This window comes from Phocoena sinus, chromosome 1 (assembly GCF_008692025.1).
Source record: "Phocoena sinus isolate mPhoSin1 chromosome 1, mPhoSin1.pri, whole genome shotgun sequence".
NCBI lineage: Eukaryota > Metazoa > Chordata > Mammalia > Artiodactyla > Phocoenidae > Phocoena > Phocoena sinus.
In genome coordinates this window covers 26237586-26259560 of record NC_045763.1, presented here as the reverse complement: position 1 = coordinate 26259560, position 21975 = coordinate 26237586, and the positions used below count along the sequence as shown (strand labels likewise).

The 21975-nt window shown below is 41.1% G+C and overlaps 1 protein-coding gene across 6 annotated transcripts in view; it reads left to right on the top strand.

Annotated features, from left to right (window-relative positions):
• Nucleotides 1-21630, top strand: part of RNF19B (ring finger protein 19B) — a 29824-nt gene extending 8194 nt beyond the window's left edge. Inside the window, exons 2-10 of one of the 6 annotated variants that reach the window (XM_032641696.1) lie at nucleotides 5646-5851; nucleotides 7380-7524; nucleotides 9136-9298; nucleotides 9749-9863; nucleotides 10876-11016; nucleotides 11963-12170; nucleotides 14923-15054; nucleotides 16078-16570; nucleotides 17883-21630. In XM_032641696.1, coding sequence (XP_032497587.1) covers nucleotides 5646-5851; nucleotides 7380-7524; nucleotides 9136-9298; nucleotides 9749-9863; nucleotides 10876-11016; nucleotides 11963-12170; nucleotides 14923-15054; nucleotides 16078-16534 — 1567 coding nt within the window. In that variant the 3' untranslated portion in view covers nucleotides 16535-16570; nucleotides 17883-21630. Of the gene's footprint in view, nucleotides 1-5645; nucleotides 5852-7379; nucleotides 7525-9135; nucleotides 9299-9748; nucleotides 9864-10875; nucleotides 11017-11962; nucleotides 12171-14922; nucleotides 15055-16027; nucleotides 16897-17882 lie in introns of those variants that run through there. The other 5 variants (XM_032641721.1, XM_032641729.1, XM_032641687.1 and 2 more) reach the window with 5 other exon arrangements.
• Nucleotides 21631-21975: the final 345 nt, after the last annotated feature.

Genomic DNA, 21975 nt, shown 5'->3' with positions numbered 1-21975 from the left:
TTTATTCATTTATTTTTGGCTGCATTGGGTCTTCGTTGCTGTGCACGGGCTTTCTCTAGTTGCGACGAGAGGGGGCTACTCTTTGTTGCGGTGCACAGGCTTCTCATTGCGGTGGCTTCTCTTGTGGAGCATGGGCTCTAGGCGCGCGGGCTTCAGTAGTTGCGGCACTCGGGCTCAGTAGTTGTGGCTCACGGGCTCTAGAGCACAGGCTCAGTAGTTGTGGCACATGGGTTTAGTTGCTCTGCGGCATGTGGGATCTTCCCAGACCAGGGCTCAAACTCGTGTCCCCTGCATTGACAGGCGGATTCTTAACCACTGTGCCACCAGGGAAGTCCCAAAACATGTTTAGACTTAAAACATGTTTAGTTTTAAAACTCGAAGGCTGCAAGCACCTATACTACCATTTTAGGGATAGAATCTGTTTGGAGATTTTAATTAGCTCAGTGTCATGCAGTATGAGTCAGGCGTAAGGAGCCCAGACCAGGCACCCAAAAACAGGAATGCCAAGTCTCGTGCCCTGAGTAATTCTGTGTCATGGTAATAGGTTGCTGGGGGTCTTGAGTATTTGGGGTTATTTTACTTCTTGGAACCAAATTCCACACCCAAAATTGACATTGTCAATACTATCAAATGTTCTTTGAAAAGAAAGAAGAATCTGTTAATAAATATTTACTCCCACCATGTGAGGTAGGAATGGATCATGAAATGCTCAAGGCTTCCTGACTGGCAGTCTATCTAATATGTATTGTCAGAAGTTGACTTAATAATTTTCTGAGATCATCCAATACCTTTCTCATTTAACACAAAATAGCAAGCAAGTCACTTTCTTCAGGAGAAACGTTTTTTAACTTTAGTAGTTATTTTACAACTAGGTGGGATAAATTTGCTCAGAACTCCTACAGGGTATGAATCATTTGCATTCATACATTGACCTCTTCTCACTTTGCTCTTTCTGAGAAGAGTTTTAATACAGCCTGTATTATGTAACATAGATGATACCTTGTCATCGGTAATTTCAGTGTCATTCTCAAATCAGCTTGCAGAATCTATGATGAACCTGAGAACTTAAGTTGCTATCGTGAACATCTAATGCACAATCAAATAAGCAAACAAACCATAGAATAAATCTAAGAAAATGTTATTAGTCTTTTGTTTAAGCTGTTTGAGGTCTTTGACTGTTGGAGTAGAACATGGAATAGGTGACAAAGCCCCGATGGCAACACCTAAGCCTGAAATCATTGACCTGTCTAAAAATTGTTTGAACTTTCACAACTGCTGTCCTCCATTCTTCATTTGTTTGTTTAAATTACTTTTTTTTTAAAAAAAGAATTATTTTAAACAGGTGTCTACTTGTTAGTCTGTGCATTTAGTTGACATTTTTAGAATTAGTCAGAAAGGCTAACAGTTTGTAAATATATTGTTTTTTTGGTTTTTTTTTTGGTTTTTTTGCGGTACGCAGGCCTCTCACTGTTGTGGCCTCTCCCGTTGCGGAGCACAGACTCCGGACGCACAGGCCCAGCGGCCATGGCTCACGGGCCCAGCCGCTCCGCGGCATGTGGGATCTTCCCGGACCGGGGCACAAACCCGTGTCCCCTGCATCGGCAGGTGGACTCTCAACCACTGCGCCACCAGGGAAGCCCTGTAAATATATTGGATTGCTTGTAGGAAAGTAATTCTTGGTAAATAAACATGAATTATAAGAAGCAGTTGATACTGGTGCTGATAGATTCTGAATTGTCCATCTTTACTAAGAATATGTCAGAAGGGATTGGGGGGAGATATGGCCATATTCTATGTTAATTCATAAGATAGATGAGTGGTATTCTTTGATTCTGGAACCTGTCAAGAAAAGAGATTTCAAGGTATACGTTCAAATTGGGGAAAATAATTTTTTGGAAAGATAAAATGAGCTTTCAATATAAGTTGATCACGAACCCATCTATGTTCATTGTCTCTCAGTCTGGCATCAGACCAGCTTCACTATGAAACTTAAAAATGAAAAAGTATTGAAATCATAAAACTCCTAAAAGAAAACATACGCAGAACACTCTTTGACATAAATCATAGCAATATTTTTTTGATCTGTCTCCTAAAGCAGAGGAAATAAAAGCAAAACTAAATGGGACCTAATTAAACTTAAATGCTTTTGCACAGCAAAGCAAACCATTGACAAAGCAAAAAGACAAACTACTGAATGAGGGAAAATATTTGCTAATGATATGACTGATAAGGGGTTAATATCCAGAATATACAAGCAAGGAGAGGGTGTGGAGAAAAGGGAACCCTCTTGCACTGTTGGTGGGAATGTAAATTGATACAGCCACTATGGAGAACAGTATGGAGGTTCCTTAAAAAACTAAAAACAGGACTTCCCTGGTGGCACAGTGGTTAACAGTCCACCTGCCAACACAGGGGACACGGATTCGAGTTCTGGTCCGGGAAGATCCCACATGCCGCGGAGCAACTAAGCCCATGCGCCACAACTACTGAGCCTGCACTCTAGAGCCCGCGAGCCACAACTGCTGAGCCCACATGCCGCAACTACTGAAGCCCGCATGCTTCTCTGCAATAACAGAAGCCACCGCAGTAAGCCCGCGCACTGCAACGAAGAGTAGCACCTGCTCGCCGCAACTAGAGAAAGCCCACACACAGCAATGATGACCCAATGCAGCCAAAAAGAAAAAAAACTAAAAACTAAAAATAGAACTACCATGTGACCTAGTAATCCCACTACTGGGCATATACCCTGAGAAAACCATAATTCAAAAAGAGACATGTAGCACAACATTCATTGCAGCACTGTTTACAATAGCCAGGACATGGAAGCAACCTAAATGTCCAACGACAGATGAATGGATAAAGAAGATGTGGTACATATATACAATGGAATATTACTCGGCCATAAAAAGAAACGAAACTGAGTTATTTGTAGTGAGGTGGCTGTACCTAGAGTCTGTCATACAGAGTGAAGTAAGCCAGAAAGAGAAAAACAAATACCGTATGCTAACACATATATATGGAATCTAAAAAAAAAAGGGTCATGAAGAACCTAGGGGCAGGACAGAAATAAAGATGCAGACGTAGAGAATGGACTTGAGAACACAGGGAGGGAGAAGGGTAAGCTGGGACGAAGTGAGAGAGTGGCATGGACTTATATATACTACCAAATGTAAAATAGATAGCTAGTGGGAAGCAGCCACATAGCACAGGGAGATCAGCTGGGTGCTCTGTGACTACCTAGAGGGGTGGGATAGGAAGGGTGGGAGGAAGATGCAAGAGGGAAGAGATACGGGATATATGTATATGTATAGCTGATTCACTTTGTTATAAAGCAGAAACTAGCACACCATTGTAAAGCAATTATACTCCAATAAAGATGTTAAAAAAATTAAAATTTTAAAAAAAGGTAATTATTAAAAAGAGAGAGACAGACATGTACCACAGTGTTCATTGCAGCACTGTTTACAATAGCCAGGACATGGAAACACCCTAAGTGTCCATCGACAGATGAATGGATAAAGAAGATGCGGCACATATATACAATGGAATATTACTCGGCCATAAAAAGAAACGAAACTGAGTTATTTGTAGTGAGGTGGATGTACCTAGAGTCTGTCATACAGAGTGAAGTAAGTCAGAAAGAGAAAAACAAATACTGTATGCTAACACATATATGTGGAATCTCAAAAAAAATGGTTCTGATGAACCTAGGGGCAGGACAGGCGGAATAAAGATGCAAATGTAGAGAATGGACTGGAGGACACGGGGAGGGGGAAGAGTAAGCTGGGATGAAGTGAAAGAGTAGCACTGACATATATACACTACCAAATGTAAAATAGATAGCTAGTGGGAAGCAGCTGCATAGCACAGGGAGATGAGCTCAGTGCTTTGTGACCACCTAGAGGGGTGGGATAGGGAGGGTGGGAGGGAGGCGCAAGAGGGAGGGGATATGGGGACATATATGTATAGCTGATTCACTTTGTTATACAGCAGAAACTTTACACAACATTGTAAAGCAGTTATACTACAATAAAATTATACTACAATAAAGATGTTAAAAAATTTTTTTAAATAAAAAACAAAAACAAAATATATAAGCAGCTCATACAAATCAACATCAAAAAAAATTTTTAAATGATCCAATTGAAAAATGGGCAGAAGACCTGAATAGACATTTCTCCAAAGAAGACATACAGATGGCCAACAGGCACATGAAAAGATGCTCAACATCATTAATCATCAGAGAAATGCAAATTAAAACCACAGTGAGACATCACCTCACACCTATCAGAATGGCTATCATCAAAAAGTCCACAAGTAACAAATGTTGGCAAGGATGAGGAGAAAAGGGAGCCCTCGTACACCGTTGGTGGCAATGTAAATTGGTACAGCTATTATGAAAAACAGTATGGAGGTTTCTCAAAAAATTAAAAATAAAACTACCCTATGACCCAGCAATTCCACTCTTGGGTATTTATCTGAAAAAAGAAAAAAAAGACCAACACAAATTCGAAAAGATACATGCACCCCAATGGCAGCATTATTTACAATTGCCAAGATATGGAAACAACCTTAAATGTCCATCAACAGATGAATGGATTAAAAAGATATGGTATATATGTACAATGGAATACTACTCAGCCATAAAAAAATGATATTTTTCCATTTGCAGCAACATGGATGAACCTGGAGGGTATTATGCTCAGTGAAATAAGTCAGACAGAGAATAAAAAAATACTGGATGATATCACTTATATGTGGAATCTAAAAAATAAAACAAGCTAGTGAATATAATAAAAAAACAGACACACAGAAATAGAGAACAAATTAGCAGTTACCAGTGAGGCAAGGGAAGGAGTAAGGGACAGGATAGGGGTAGGGGATTAAGAGGTACAAACTACTATGTATAAAATAAATAAGTTACAAGGATATATAGTACAACAGAGGGAATATAGCCAATATTTTATAACTATAAATGGAATATAACCATTAAAAATTGTGAATCACTGTGTTGTACACCTGAAACTTATATAATGTACATCAACTAAACTGCAATTTTAAAAAAGTGTACTTACTTTAGTTTTTGCTGTTGTACTTTATTTTACAAATGTTCTATCCTTTAAACAAATTCTATTTTCTCTAAATATATCAAATCATCAAAAGGAAATTGTTTTGTACCCTTATTTATGAAACTTACTGGGACAAACTGCTCCTAAAGCAGCTTAAACTATGACTGAATACATGCTAGAAATTCAGGCTGGACTTCCCTGGAAGTCCAATGGTTAAGACTCCACACTTCCACTACAGGGGGCACAGGTTTGAACCCTGATCGAGGAACTAAGATCCTGCATGCCATGCAGTGTGGCCAAAAAAAAAAAAAAAAAAAAAATTCAGGCTAAGTATGATATTTTCCCCTACTTTTTCAGGAGATAAATGATATGAGTTTTTAGAATCTCAAGAAACAATTTACTTTCTCACACAGAATGTTTTAAAGTTTGTTAGGTGTGCTCGTGCATGTGTTATTTGTTATATGTGTGTTCTTTCCTCTGCATCGTATGAAGTGGTGGGGGTACCACACAGTGTTACCCCACTGGGACTGATGCATGTCTTAACTTACTTATATCTCTTCCTATTTCCTTACCCAGGTATGCTGTTATTGCCTATGGCTGTGCCAGCTGCCCAAAGCTGACCTGTGAGAGGGAAGGCTGCCAGACTGAGTTCTGTTACCACTGCAAGCAAATATGGCATCCAAATCAGACATGCGATATGGCCCGTCAGCAGAGGGCGCAGACATTGCGAGTTCGGACCAAGCACACTTCAGGTCTCAGTTATGGGCAAGAATCTGGACCAGGTATGAGTTGGCATTGTCTCATTTGTCTCTTTATTGATATTTCATAATGTGAGCCCAAAGCTGGGAGAGATTACCTTCCTGTATAACTCAAGGATTAGAGAGCAGAGACTATTTGTTTTTTGTTTGTTTGTTTTTATAAATTTATTTTTATTTATATTATTTATTTTTGGCTGCATTAGGTCTTCGTTGCTGCACTCAGGCTTTCTCTAGTTGCGGCGAGCGGGGGCTACTCTTCGTTGCGGTGCACGGCCTTCTCATTTCAGTGGCTTCTCTTGTTGTGGAGCACAGACTCTAGGCACGTGGGCTCAGTAGTTGTGGCTCACGGGTTCTAGAGCGCAGGCTCAGTATTTGTGGTGCACAGGCTTAGTTGCTCCGTGGCATGTGGGATCTTCCCGTACCAGGGCTTGAACCTGTATCCCCTGCACTGGCAGGCGGATTCTTAACCACTGCGCCACCAGGGAAGTCCCAAGTGCAGAAACTACTTGGTAATATTTTCAACACTGTATTTGGTATGTAGCTTCTCTCTCTGACCATTTATAGGTTGTCCAACCCAGGTGAAATTGGAATAAAGCAAAACTGAATTCTGTACTTTCTACCTTCTTAGTAATGTGTCTCAGATTGGAGAGCAGTTGGTTCCTTTAGCTAGGGGCTTTTTCAGAACTTTCACTGTGAGCAGAAAGACGTTTAGTATTAAAACTGTACTGTTTTCCTACTAGCTTTAAATACATCACTGGTTTTGGAAGTAGGGTACAAATTTAAGGAAAGGAAATAATATTAGTATGGATTAATGATTAATCTTAAAAGGAGGAATATCACACATTCAGTTCCAACCTTGACATGTCAGAGTGAACCTCATTTAAAATGTCAGTGGGTTTATTGCCTTTTATAAGTGTGCTTTATTTCACTGATGTCATTTGAGAGAAGCTAGTAGGAAAGATTTTACCATTCACTTTTTCCTGGCACAGTATAATCTCCTAAATTCTCTTTGTAGTAGGCTAGTTCCTAGCTTGCTGTGAAAATTACCAGGTGTATGCTATATAGCATACTCAATTGTTTGTAGGTTTTGAATTTTAAAGTATCATGGGAAGGGACTGTGAATTATGTTAACAGCAAATCACAGTGATACTTGTACCTGAGAAATGAGTTTAAAGCCAAATGCAGGCTGCAGACTATTCTTCCTGTAGGACTGTGCTTTTAATTCTGCCAGCCTATTGGCTGCTGAAATTCCATTTTTCTTGGAACCATCTTTCTCTCTAGGGAAGTCTCCTTGCTCAGAGTGTGGCTCTAGTGCTGTGTAAGATGCCAGATTGGGGGATAGGCAGCTCAGTATGAGACAGGATCCATTTTATGAAATTTCCTGAGGTCTAGACATAGCCAGCCTTCCACTGAAGTGGGTTGCACAATTTGGAATCCTCAGTCAAGAATTCTTGATTGCCTCTTCATTTCTTGTGCATACTCCTAGGAATAATAAAATCAAACGAGGTTTAACTAGGGATATTTTTCTACCCATTCTTTCTCCCCCACTTAGCAGATGACATCAAGCCATGCCCACGATGCAGTGCTTACATTATCAAGATGAATGATGGAAGCTGTAATCATATGACCTGTGCAGTGTGTGGCTGTGAATTCTGTTGGCTTTGTATGAAGGAGATCTCAGACTTGCATTACCTCAGGTGAGATGAGAAAGTGTCTATTGTTTTTATAGTCTTGTTCTCTTACTGATGTAGGGAAAAGGATGTCAAAGAAACATCGTTGTCTGTCCTCTCATTACAGCATAAGGAAGCTTATGCTGTAAAAAAGTTCCTCTGAAACACCCTTCCAATCATGTTTTTCTCCAGCTCAGCAACTTCCAGTGACTGTTTTCCATTACCTTCCAGATATAGTTCAGTTTCCCTAGCATGGCTTTTAAGGTTTTCTGCAGTCTGGCCCCAATATACCTTTTTCCATTTTGCTTTCATAAATGCTATGTCCCAGATTATCTGTGTCTCTTCTGTGTTATCTTACCTCCATACTTCTTCATGTTCTTTCCTTCACCTGGAATGCTTTATAATCACCTCACCCCCCAGCAACCCCCTTTTATCTCAACTGTTCAGTTCTTGTTCAGCCTTCAAGGGCCACTTTAAATGCCATTCCATCTCTGATGCCTTCCCCCAGGCATCTCTGATGCCTTCCCCTCATTCTTCTTTTTTTTTTTTTTTTTTTTTTTGCGGTACGCGGGCCCCTCACTGCTGTGGCCTCTCCCGTTGTGAAGCACAGGCTCCGGACGCGCAGGCTCAGCGGCCATGGCTCACGGGCCCAGCCGCTCCGCGGCATGTGGGATCCTCCCGCACCGGGGCACGAACCCGCGTCCCCTGCATCGGCAGGCGGACTCTCAACCACTGCGCCACCAGGGAAGCCCCCCTCATTCTTCTTTACTGACATTCTTTAAATGTTCTATAAACGTCATCATGACTTTTACTTCATTTACGTGTCTAATTTTGTTAAACTATATTAAGAGTCTTCAGGCCAGTATACCTTTTTACAGTTCCTTGGATATAGTAGTCACTAAAATATTGTCCTGAAGGAGTTAATATTTACAAACTTAACATTCATTGTGTGGATGAAACATTTTCATTTCCAATTTAGCAAACATTTGGTTACTTACAGTATATCAATTATTGGGGACACAGGGGTGCGTAAGACATGATCCCTACTTTCAAAATTACTTTTATCTAGTAGAGAAGACAGTACAAAGGGAGTGGACAAAAGTGGTTGGACTCAGAAGGGCTGAGTGTAAAAGTAGCCAAACTCAGAGTATGAAACTGTCATAAAGGGTATGATGAAGTCTTTTTATATCCTATCCCAGGAAGATGGTTTGCAGTATCTACATATGCCAAGAAAACTATGCAAATCAGAGAGAGTTCATTAGCTGCAGGACACAGTATGTATGGATGAGATGTCAAGTGCATAGACTATGCAGGATCCCACATAGTATCACTCAAAGAAGTAGGTTCAGTTTGGTGGGTTAGAGAGGACAGAGTGCAGCAGAAAAGAATGGAAAAGAGGTTTCGTTTCAAGTCTGGAGGCCTGCCTTTACGAAAAAAGAAAAAAAAAGTAAAGAGCCAGAACTCTAATAGTCTGGCCTTGTCCTTTGCTCCCCTTCATGTAATAAATTCATTTCTTGTAACCTCTTGTAACTGTTAATCACTCCTATAGAAAAGAAGGCTCTTGCTCTTATCAAGCTCTCTGATGACAATAGCTGCATTTGTAATATTGACATTAACTTCAGCATGTTTCCTCTGTAGCCCCTCTGGCTGTACATTCTGGGGCAAGAAACCATGGAGCCGTAAGAAGAAAATTCTTTGGCAGCTGGGCACATTGATTGGTGCTCCGGTGGGGATATCCCTCATTGCTGGCATTGCCATTCCTGCCATGGTCATTGGCATTCCTGTTTATGTTGGCAGGAAGGTAAGATATGTTGAGTTCTGTGCATGTTCCATCTTCAGGTTTGTTGGTAAAGGTTTGAAGGAAATGGGGAGGAGCTTATGTTTCAGAGCTGCCTGAAAGCCAGCTGGTTCTTAAATAAAACTAATTTCTTAAATGGATTTTCATAAATCCCCAAGAGATCTGAAAGTTCTTATTAACATCCTGGGCCTGGTTTGTCTCAGTGACTTAAAGGTAAAATGCTTACTTCACTCCCCTGAGTTACTTTGTCTCTTCTTATATTAACTTTTTCTGTATTAGTTTATATCGTCCTGGTCTGAGTTAGATTAAAATGTGAGAAAGATGTCTCTTTGACATGGGGGAATATGTTTTAATATAGATAACTTAAAAGGGAATATTCACTTATCCTTTTTCTCCCTAGCAAAAAGATTGATGTCCTAACCTGCTGACCTGAATTTTCTTTCTTATTCTTAGATTCATAGCAGGTATGAGGGAAGGAAAACCTCCAAACATAAGAGGAATTTGGCTATCACAGGAGGAGTGACTCTGTCGGTCATTGCATCCCCAGTTATTGCTGCAGTTAGTGTTGGTAAGAAGCTAGCCAGGACCATGACTCCTCCCCTTACACGACCCACTCCCATTAGCTTTCTGGCCTCGCAGTTTAGCCAGCCGGCCAGGTGTTTCACCCTGGATGCTCCTACATTTTATGTCAGACCCACCTTGGGAGTTTATTAGGCACTATTATTATTATCAGCCACACTAAAGTATCAGAGTTTGGGATCTTTCATTTGTAAGTTAGTGCCTAGAACTCCATCTGGCACATTAAAAAGATTGAATTAAAAAATATTACTTTAAGGCCTAGTTTTTCACCTTTCCTCTTCCTTCTTCATTTGCCACAGAACCCACAAAACAAAATTACTTTTGATTTGCTTAATGCCTCACAGTATTTTGGAAGGCATGAGGGTCTGTTTTAGAATAATAATAATATAATATTTTCTGAGACTCTCCATGTGCCAGGAGCAGGTCTGAGTGTTTTGCCTGTATTAATTTACTTAATCCTCACAGCAGCCCAGTTGTAACAGAAAGGTGCAGTAATTTGCCCAAGGTCACTTAGCTGGGACATGAATTAAGGCAGTCTGACTTCAGAGTCTGGGTAACAACTAAGCCATTCTGCCTTCCACAGCAGCAAGATTTTGGAATTAACACTCTGGGGGGATCCTAAACCCTAGGAGTCATTTATTTAATGTTTGATTATTGATTGGTTCTTGGATTAGCACTTCAGCAGTGAATGGAAGGGGGAAAATGAAAGCAACATATATTTACTGTGCTGAGCACTGTACATACATTGATCATTGGCAACCCTAGGAAGATATGTCCAAGGTTATAACAGCTGGTAAATTGGAGACAGGATTCTAATCCAGGCCTTTCTGATTCCAAGTCCAGTCATCATTCTGTTGGACCAGTCTACCTCTTTAGCATAGCTATCTTCTGTCTTTCCTTGGCCCTTTATAAAGTGGTTTGTCTGTGTTCAGCCCTGGGAAGGAGAATTCAGGGCAGCTGCAACCTGATGGCCTGCTGACATGTTTCCTTATCTTTCCCAGGTATTGGTGTCCCTATTATGCTGGCTTATGTTTATGGGGTTGTGCCCATTTCTCTCTGTCGTGGAGGTGGCTGTGGAGTTAGTACGGCCAATGGAAAGGGAGTGAAAATTGAGTTTGATGAAGATGATGGCCCAATCACAGGTAAAAGGAGAATTTTAATTTCCCTTTGAATTTTTGGAACACAAGATAAAAGTCAGTAAAATTCAGCACATTTTACAGAGAGATTGACATTGGATTACATTGGCTAATGAGCTTTATAGGAGGTAAAGTATTTTTAGCTTTTCATTTCTTTTTCCCAGAGTTATTAGGTTAATTCCCCTGGTACTTGCCTCTGTGTGGCAAAGTACAAACTAGTAGGACGCCAAGTAACTCTAAGTATGCTGGTAATAGTAAATTACATAATTATAATTATAATAAAGTCTTATATCTGCATTGTACTTTATAATTTTCAGAAGACTTACACAGTTGTTATTTTCACTTGGCTTTTACAACAGCTCTGAAGAGAGAGGGCCAGGGCTGTTATTATCCCCAGTTAAAGGGAACTTAGTTAAGCCTTTGTCTCAACGTCTGTTAAATGGGTTTAAGAGCTTCTGCAGAGCTGGAACTATAGCAAGTCTTCTGACTTATACTTTGATGTTGTTTTCACTTTACCATATTAACTAACCTGGGACACAGAGATCCCCAAAGGTCTTTCAAACTTCCTACTAGAGTCAGCACACGACCTAAGTGTATCTTGAAATTTTCATGTTTAATTAGATGACATCTATAGTGTAATGGAAAGAATAGGAGACTTAGAATCAGATTGTAGTTTTGTGTGACTAGCCACAGACAAGGCATTTAGTTCTAAGCTTTTATTTCCTCACCTAAAATTGGGGCTATTAGTTCCTAGTTACTGGGAAGATTACATGTGAGCATATGTTAAAACACCAGATATGTGGTGGCTGCCTGTAGTAGCTATTCATTAAGTGAATAAATGAGTATTTTTCTACATGAATATTCTCTGCTCTGAAGAGTCATTGCAGGAAAATGCCAGACTCTGTTTTGATGCTGTGCTATCATCAATTGAGATGTTTGGTTCCATCCCCAGTGGCAGATGCCTGGCGAGCCCTCAAGAATCCCAGCATTGGGGAAAGTAGCATTGAAGGTCTAACTAGCGTATTGAGCACCAGTGGAAGCCCTACAGATGGACTCAGTGTTATGCAAGGTCCATACAGCGAAACAGCCAGCTTTGCAGCCCTCTCAGGGGGCACACTGAGTGGCGGCATTCTTTCCAGTGGCAAGGGAAAGTACAGCAGGTAAGCAATTTCTAACAGAACCAGTTGGAATTATAAGAAGTAACATATCATATTGAGCCATTTCTCTGTGCCAGGCATATCTCATATAGCATATCATTTTGATTTAATCATCAGTGGTGTTTTTTTGTTTTGTTTTGTTTTAACTTTTACAATTAGAAAATAGGCTAGAAAGGTTAAGCAACTTAAAAGTTCTGTGTTTTTTCCCACTGCACCATAGTGGCTCCATATAAAGAATAATTTTTTTTTTTTTAAACACAATAATCCTGTGTTCCTGGCCAATCTCTCTGTTTTTTTTTTTTTTTTAAATATTTATTTATTTATTTTGGCTGCACCAGGTCTTAGCTGCAGCACACGGGATCTTTAGTTGCAGCATGTGAACTCATAGTTGCGGCATGCATGTGGGATCTAGTTCCCTGACCAGGGATCGAACCTGGGCCCCCTGCATTGGGAGCACAGAGTCTTAGCCACTGACCACTAGGGAAGTCCCAATAAAGGATAATCTTGACTTCAGATCCTCCCTCTACTACGTTAGGCTGCCTCCATCAGGAAGGGGAAGCATGCATTTTTGTAGAATTCCCAAGACTGTGTCCTCCATTAGGCTTATCACTGGCTTTTAGTTGAACAGCATTTATACTATATCTTGTGGCTTATTGGTGCTGTGATCCTTAAAACCTTCCTATTCTGATTCCCATTTGATAGATAAGGTAAATCAATTCTATAAACTTGTGTTGAGAATATGTAAAGCTTTATGACTAAAAAGGTATGACTTGGTTGGTCGTTTTACCAGTTAGAAAAAACAGAACATATTCAGAGGAGCATAGCAGATGTTACATGAGAAGCAGTTATTTGAACGCACTGGAGAAGAGAGCCCTGGGGAGGGGTAAAGGTGGTACAAAACAAGGTAGGGAGGTAGGGGAGATGCTTGCCTTCAGATATCTGAAGGGCCTTGAACTGGAAAAAAGCATTAAGAGTTCTGCCTCATGCCAAGAGATAGATTAAGACGATTTGGCAGAAGCTAGAGGGAAACTAATTTTGTTTCATTATAGAGACTATAGGAAAAATCTATATAAAGTCCAAAGAAGGGATGGATTACATCTATCCCTGGAAGTGTTTATAAAGTGAGACCAGAGGGCCATTTGGCTCTTAGAAGGAGTCAAGCAACAGATGGCAGATGGACTGGATCCCACACCTAAGTGCTTGTCAGTTACCTGGGAGCCTTTTCAAAATAGATGTCAGCACCCTATCCCAGAATTAATAAATTAAAATCTCCCAGATTCTCTCCTAATCTCCTAGGGATCTGTGTTTTGAAAAGGTTCCCCTGGTGATTTTAGCATAGCCATTGCACAGACTAGCATCTGCGAACCACGTAAGGTGATAGATGGCCTTTGTGAAAGGCCTCTTCCAATTCTAACTGTGATTCTATGGCAGAGCTGAAACTAGGACCCAGGTCTCTGACTCAATGTACTTTCCATTGCACTGCCTCATTTTCCTGAGCCATGGCACATTTTTGAAGGGCATCTAAGGCTGGAGCAGCAGAGCAAAGACTCAGGCAGCAGGATGGAGGTTGACTGAATGTGCAGCTGCAGGCTGCTGCTGACCTGCCTGCGTTTCATGACTCTGGTTGTCTCTTGTTAGGGGATCCTGCCCGCACATGCTGGAGAATTCACTGTTGTGCTTTCTTAAAACCAACACCCCTGTAAATAAGCAGACATAATTGGAGACTGACTTGCTGAAACTGCAACTTAGGCAGTCCAGCTGTTCCAGTACTGTGAAAGCCTTTTATAGGAAGTGAATGAGTCAGATGGGTTTAACTGTGAAACCCATTATGAGGAAATACTTAAGTGTGCAACCAAATGATATTGGAGTCAAGAAAGGAAAAGCTGTGGGTCCTCTGAGACACCATTGGGAAAGTTTGCTGCTCTTGTCAGAGGTTGACTCTTATTATGTCCTTTAAGCTCGTAGGCTGGGGGTAATTTGATTGCTAAATGTTTAAGTTCCTAGTATGTGCAAGACATGGAGGGTAAAGCATGAATGAGGTGTGGTCTCTCCTTTTTTGGAGCTCACAGATGACTGGGAAAGAGATGCATAAATTGATTTAATAAATAGGTAGGTGCTGTGGGAGCACTTAGCAGGAAGTGACTGGTTTGATAGAAGAATGAAGGGAGATGATACTTCCTTTGTTGTTAAGGACTGAGTATGAGTTTGTTCCATAGAGAAAGGAAACTTCCAGAGAGAGGGACTAGCATATGCAAAGTCATAGAGATATAAAATGTGTATAGGTACATAAGGAAAGAAAAAAATTCAGTGTGATTATGATTTAGGACCTATGGTGAGAGATGGAACTGGAGAGAGAGCTTGGAGGCAAATCAGTAGACCTTAAATGCCTGTTGGCAAGAGGGAGCCAAGAGAGGGCTGGTAGAGTGATCAGGTTTTTGTCCACGTTGGCACTGATCTGGAAGTTGTTTGACTTGGACTTAGGGCTACTGGAAAGAGAGCCCAATTGCAGTTACCTACTCGGGAGCTGTTGAGGGCCTGAAGTTAAACAGTAGCAGTGGGGATGGAAAGGAGGGGACGATTTCAGTAGATAAATTTAAGAGAAGATGTGTGGGCATCTGTTTGAGCTATTTGACATTTGGAGAAGATCAGATCAACTCAATTTGCAAGAGAATAATGGAAGAGGTATGTGCCAGGAAGCAGACTGTCTCGGAATACCCAGGTCTTGCATTAACTTAAACGTCCCCTCTTTACACAGGTTAGAAGTCCAAGCCGATGTCCAAAAGGAAATTTTCCCCAAAGACACAGCCAGTCTTGGTGCAATTAGTGACAACGCAAGCACTCGTGCTATGGCCGGTTCCATAATCAGTTCCTACAACCCACAGGACAGGTATGTGAACAGTCAGAAGCCTAGGAGAGGTTGCATTTTTTTGGTTGGGTTTTGGCCTTAGAAGCTCAATGCCTCATGTTAGGGCTCTGTGTACCATCTAGTGTGATACATAGTGTGTATACCCTGTGAATTCATCGAGCAAGTTCTTGGTATGGGAGTATTTGGCATCTCTTGATTGATTTTTCTTGTTAGCACTTGATTTTTAGAGGTTCTTTCTTCCTTTTCTATTTCCTTTTTTTTCCTTTTCTTTTCTTGGCTATTGCAACAGTGTAATTATTCACATGGAACTGAAGAGCTAGATTGGTGTCCATTGATGTATGTATGTAGCTCTATGGTTTCTGCTCTCATGTTGCTCTTTGCTTGATGTGGCTCCTGTTGCCTATTTCTCTTTATATTTGAGAAGCTAGTGTATCTGGTATGGTGTGACTGCAGCACTCCCTACTGGAGAGATTCTGGTTTCTAATTTTGGCAGAGAAGTAAAAAGCTGTGACTTCTTTCACTTTCATATTTTGAGTAAGATAGTGTGAGGCTCCGAACCTTAGTTGAATTTTGGAAGCTCATTTTTAGTTGTTTAAAGAAATTGGCAGAATAACTAATAAGGACCTACTGTATAGCACAGGGAACTCTTCTCAATACTCTGTAATGACCTATATGGGAAAAGAATCTAAAAAAGAGTGGATATATGTATACATATGTATAACTGATTTCATTTTGCTGTACAGCAGAAACTAACACAACATTGTAAATCAACTATACTCCAATGAAAGTTAAAATATAAAGAAATACAGAAATTGGCAGAGATGTTTGTGTTTGTGTGTGTATTTTAAATCAACAAAAAGATCTAATTGTTCTTCTCCATCTTATTTGAGTGTTAGGTTAAATTTTATTTTCTCTAAAAGTGAGCTCTATTCTACTATTTACCTATATTTTCGGACTTTCTAATCCTGAACCCACAAACTGCTTTTACCAACAGGTATAGCATGACCCATGCATGATTCAGCAAAGTGGATTTTGTCTCCACAGAGAATGCAACAATATGGAAATCCAAGTGGACATTGAAGCCAAACCAAGCCACTATCAGCTGGTGAGTGGAAGCAGCACGGAGGACTCACTCCATGTTCACTCACAGATGGTGGAGAATGAAGAAGAAGGTGGTGGTGGCGGTGGCAGCAATGAGGAGGATCCCCCCTGCAAACACCAAAGCTGTGAACAGAAAGACTGCCAGGCCAGCAGACCTTGGGACATCAGCCTGGCCCAGCCCGAGAGCATCCGCAGTGACCTGGAGAGCTCTGATACACAGTCCGACGATGTGCCAGACATCACCTCGGATGAGTGTGGCTCCCCTCACTCCCAAGCCGCAGCCTGCCCCTCAACACCCAGAGCCCCAGGTGCACCGAGCCCAAGTGCCCATATGAACCTCTCTGCCCCAGCTGAGGGGACGACTGTCTTGAAGCCGGAAGATGCAGAAGCCAGAGTATGAAGTGGAATAAATGCTCCTGTTCTGAGAAGCACACTTGTAACTGCATCTTTTGGAATCTTTTTTGGGGGGCAGGGATTTACATATTTTATTTCAAAGATTCTCTGGTCACAGGTTTTCCCCAGGGAAATTCTGAGAAATTTGCTATTTCTTAACAGAGGAAACATGGAAACTTTGCCCTTGGTTCCACCCCCCATCCCCTTTGCCCACTCCCCACTCTTTTTTAGTTTTAATTTATTGGTTAAACTGATGGTGGCAATCTGTGAGGTGTGTCAAAGAGTGTACAGATGTATGTGTGTATATTGTATGTATGGTAACATATTACTGAAGGACACATTTTAATAAAGATTTCTGTCGTAATTCAACTCCTCTCATTTTCCTTGGCTTGGATAGTTCTCCAGAGCCAAGTGTTTGAAACAGACCACTACATCTTTAACAGTCTCTAGATCTAAGCTTTCCTAATCCCAGGGAAGAAGGATGGTATTCTAACCAGACTGCAGTGGAGTCATCTGTAAACCAATGACTCCTAGTATGACAGGAAGCAAAGCCAAGCTTGACTTGGACTGTGTAGTCAGGCTGAAGAATTAGCTGAGTCAGCCAGATAGAGAAGCTGGAGATTAAAACGAGCCTTGTTTGCCCTCTAGAGGCAGCTGTGCAGTTTTCCTATTAAAGCTTTATTTACCCCTTTCTGCATTATAGTCACTATTAGAAACGTGCTTCAGAGAAGGAAAGGGGTATCAGTTCCAGCGGCTCTTCAGAAATCCCAGTGAATGTTGCATGGTTATAAGTTGGGGAACAGAGTATTCTTACTGGATAAAGAAATGTACCTATTCTGCATAATCACCAAGCAATATCCTAGGTGTTTGTTATGCTCCCGTGTACACATTCCCTGTTCCAAAAAACTCTCTAGTTTTGCCAATCTAGTTTGAGTAAGAGGGACTAAGGAATCTGACTAGGATTTGTAATGAAAGAGAGGAGGCATGTCATCAAAATCACAACATATTTAATTTTATCTGATCTTATAATTTTGTCAGAATTGAGCTAAGTTAGTGCTACTTGGGGTTTTGGCTCTGTCTAGAATAATGGCCTTAGAAATCAAAGCTCATACATAGTATAGCAGAAAAATTAAAAGATTTATGAAACCTGATCTGAGATTCCAAATCTGGCAGTAATTTACTCTGTGACTGTGTGAGTCAATTACTCTCTCATACCGCTAATATCCCCAACTCTCAGACAGTATTTAAGGAGCTTCCAGTGCCAAACTTCTCTGTCACTTTAACCCTGGGCCCAGAGGAAGAATTGAAAACGTCCTTTCCCTGAGGACCAGATGGCTTTCTGTTTCCTTTCACAGATGCACCTGCTCTTTGTCTTCCTGGCCTGTGCTTTACTACGATGAGGATGATGAGTCTGGACAACAGCCATCTTGGAAGATTCTTATCTCTTGGGCACTGCAACCAGACTTAGCACATTACCCTGCACCTGGGACAGGAGGTGCTGTTAGTGGACTTTGGGTCTCTAGAAGAATGACCAAGAGGGTGTCTTTGTGTGAAAAAGGGAACTTGTTGGGAAAAGGGGCAGACTGTATGGAAATCTCTGAAATGCAAATTATCAACTCAAGACTTGTATTTCTCTTGAAGCAGCATGAAGAGAGCAATTAACTTGGATAAAATCAAGGAAGTCTTTTGGAGGGGCAGGAGATTGCAGCCAAACCTGTATTTTTATCTAGGCTCCAGTTCTTACTGCTGCGAGAGTTGGGCTACGTACTCTGAGTGTGTTTACACTTAGCCAAGATGGGGATCATAATCCTAATTATGGAGTTGTAAAGATTAAGTAAGATGGCGTACTGAAAACGCTTTTGTTAAAGGCCCATATTTTTTTTTCTCCTGCAGGAATAAGAAGAAATAAGTTAAGGGAGATTATGGGTGCCATCTAAAAAAAGCCCAGAGCTCTAGACCAGAGGCTATGAAAAACTAAGCTTATTCTAATCCTTTGCAACACTGTTGTATCTCCTAGACGTTAGATGAAAAGGCCCGTCAGCACCACCTGGAGGAGAACATGAGTAATGCATGGGAAAAGTTGATTCTCAGTTTAGAAAATGGGGAAAGTTTAATTTCTTACTTGTACAGCATTCATTCATTCTGAAATACCTACTACGTTTCAGGTACAGGATGCATCAATAAGGAAAACACAAAATTCCTGTTCCTGTGAAAGTCACATTCTAGTGGGAAAAGACGATCAGATGTATAATCTGGATGAGGATAAGTGCGATGAAGAAAAGCAGGGAAAGTGGAAAAGAGAGCTGCTTTAGGTGGGTACTATGGGCCTCTCTGATAAAGGTACATTTTACTAGAGTCTTGATGGAGTTAAAGGTACATTTTATTAGAGTCTTGATGGAGTGAGAGAGAACCATGTGGATTTCTAGGGCAAGAACATACCAGACATGAAAAATAAAGTATGAACGTCCTTTGGTGGAGCATCCTTAGTCTGTTTAAACACACACACAGCATAGAGGCCTAAATGGCTGGAACAGAGTGGACCAAGGAGGAGAGTAGTAGATCAGGTTGAAGAGGTGGCTGAGGACAAGATTGTGTAGGTTATCAAAACAACTCTGAAGACAATGACATTTTAGGTTACTCTGAGGCCAGGAAGAGAGGTAATCTTCAAAGCCAGACAGATGGGGTGTTGTGTTCAACTTTAAAAGTGGCTAAAACTGGGAGAAGACATGTCTGGTCACCAGTCCTACTTAGATGGGCCAATGGAAAGAAATTTGTGGAAGTGCTAAATGGGTACTTATTCATTCTGACCTCTTTCTAATGTACTGTCTTATACTCTAGAGGCTGGAAAGTTAAAACTACGTGTCTCACACTTCCTTGAAACCAAGGTTCTAAATGTAATTTATTTTGCCAGATGCACAAACAAGGACATGGAAGGAGGAAGTGATTCAGGGGTCATCTTCAGCAACTTTGTTGTTCCTGCAAAAGTATAGAGCCCTTAGGTTTCCCTCCAGTGGTATTCCAATATCCATCAATAGTTGTGTGGATGTTGAAGGGACTCCTGATCCATAAATAACCGTCAGTGATACATGTTCTTGTAGTCAGCCTATGCTGGCCTCCTGGTTCCTCATCTTCCTGATGGTGGCAGAGGTAGTGGCTCCCATAGTGGACCGATCTGGGAGTCTTTCCTGGAGGTCCAGCCTAGAGCCCACTTGCCCAGCTTTCCAACTCCTTTGTAAGCACCTAATTTATGTGTATTGAATTCTTTTCTACTTAAAATAGGTGGAAGGGTTTTGTTTTCTGCAGTTAGTGAACCCTAACTGATACAGTATTTGGTTCCAAATTTGGTTATAGACAGTAGTCCCTCAAAGATGGGATTCTTGATTAGTTATGACTAAGTTGGATTTGAAGGAAATGAGAATCTAGTTGCCATTGAAAATGGTAAGGTAGTAGGCAAAGATGACTTACCTCTGTGGTCACATTAAATGAATTGTCTTTTGGATAAAAGACTTTGATAGACCAAGTGGCAGCCACAACAGACCATCGTGTAAGAAATGAAGACTTAAATGGTGGTGGCTTATGCTAGAGAGATTAAAGAAAGAAAATGAAAGCTTCAAGAGTTTAAAATTTTCAGCTCAAAGCTGTCTCTTGTAGCCACAAGGCTGATGTACATGAAAATCAAGGAGAGATTCTGGGTTGTTGAATTATGACATAAGTTAAATTCTTAGCTTACCAGTCTCTTATATAAAAGTTAGGATGTTGTTTAGGAAAGAGTAAGATGTGAAATGGGGACATGTGAGTAGATTTGGGTAAATCCTAGTGTTCTGAACCCACAGACTCCACTTAGCTTCTCTTACCAGCAGAAGCAGCCCTCCTCCCTCCTCCCCCCATTGATAGGGCTGGTCCTGTCTTCCCCCGTTGATAGGGCAACTTACCTGCAGTAGTTGCCTTGAAAGGGAAGGCTTTTGTGTCCCTTCTCATGTACTTCTCATGTCCCACCCACTACCCCTTATTGCTACCAAATCTGTGACTAGAGTCAGATCCCAGTATGCTTCAGAAAGGCAACCAAAAAATCTGACCTGAGAGAAAGAAAGGTTACAGAATTGTGAGATTTTGCTAATTTGAATCAGCAGAAACCTGAGGAATGTGTGTGGACTGGATTCTAAAGGTATTAGACCAGGAAGAAAAGAACAATTTTATTTTCATTTGGGTTGAACTTATTAATATGGGCATTCTAGAGATTCTGGAATCAGTATACTGACTTTAGCAGCTAAGAGTAGCTCTTAGCTGGTTGGTTGGATGAAACCTGGACTTAACAGTGGTCTACACTCAAATTGAAATGCTAAAAATTCCTTAGGATAGCATTAGAAGATGAATCCAGAAACATGAAGATAGAAGTGTTGGTATATATGTGTGACCTACTCATCTCCTAATTTTGTCCTCTAAAATTGCTCAGAGGACATTCCTTTCACAAAGGAATTGGAAAGTACATAGATAAAGGGAACACCTTACCTTGAAAGTGCTGTAATGTATATTCTCTATAGTCGGAAGTGAAGCTAAGAGATGCTGCCATTGAAATGGAATCCCTGATATCAGTAGGTATGACGGAGATCCTGGAGTGGCAGGGGCCAAGGGGCAGTACCAAGGCAACAGAGCAGGAATACTTGGTTTGTATACACAAAGCAAAACTCCAGGTCTGGCAAAGAGAGGCCTGTTTTAAGTCACCAAAATGGAGAGTTATGGACACTCACTAAATTCTCAGACCCAAAGCCCTTGAATAAAAGAATGCTGAGTACCCTGGAGAAAGCACCCAGCAATATTACCATAACTAAATTGTAAGTTTTCTAATCTTCCCCAAAGGAATCTTAAGTCAATTAACTATGTTCCTGTGCTTAGGGAAATGGAAATACCCAGGCCTTTAGCGAATACTTGGAAACTGACCCTAAGCCAGTACTAATCTCAAGAGACCTAAAAGGTCTTTGTGGACCACTAGTTAAAAATAGAAGCCTTTGGGGCTTCCCTGGTGGCGCAGTGGTTGAGAGTCCGCCTGCCGATGCAGAGAACACGGGTTCGTGCCCCGGTCCGGGAAGATCCCACATGCCGCGGAGCCGCTGGGCCCATGAGCCATGGCCGCTGATCCTGCGCGTCCGGAGCCTGTGCTTCGCAACGGGAGAGGCCACAATAGTGAGAGGCCCGCGTACCGCAAAAAAAAAAAAAAAAAAAAAGCCTTTGGGGTGTTACGGGTTGAAAATTCATATGTTGGAGTCCTAATCCCCAGTACCTCAGAATGTTACCTTATTTGGAAATTGGGTTGTTGCAGATGTAATTAAGATGAGGTTATACCAGAGTAGGGTGGGCCCCTAATCCAATATGATTGGTGCCATATAAAAAGGGGAAATTTAGACAAAGAGTCACTCATACAGGGAGAATGCCATGTGAAGATGAAGGCAG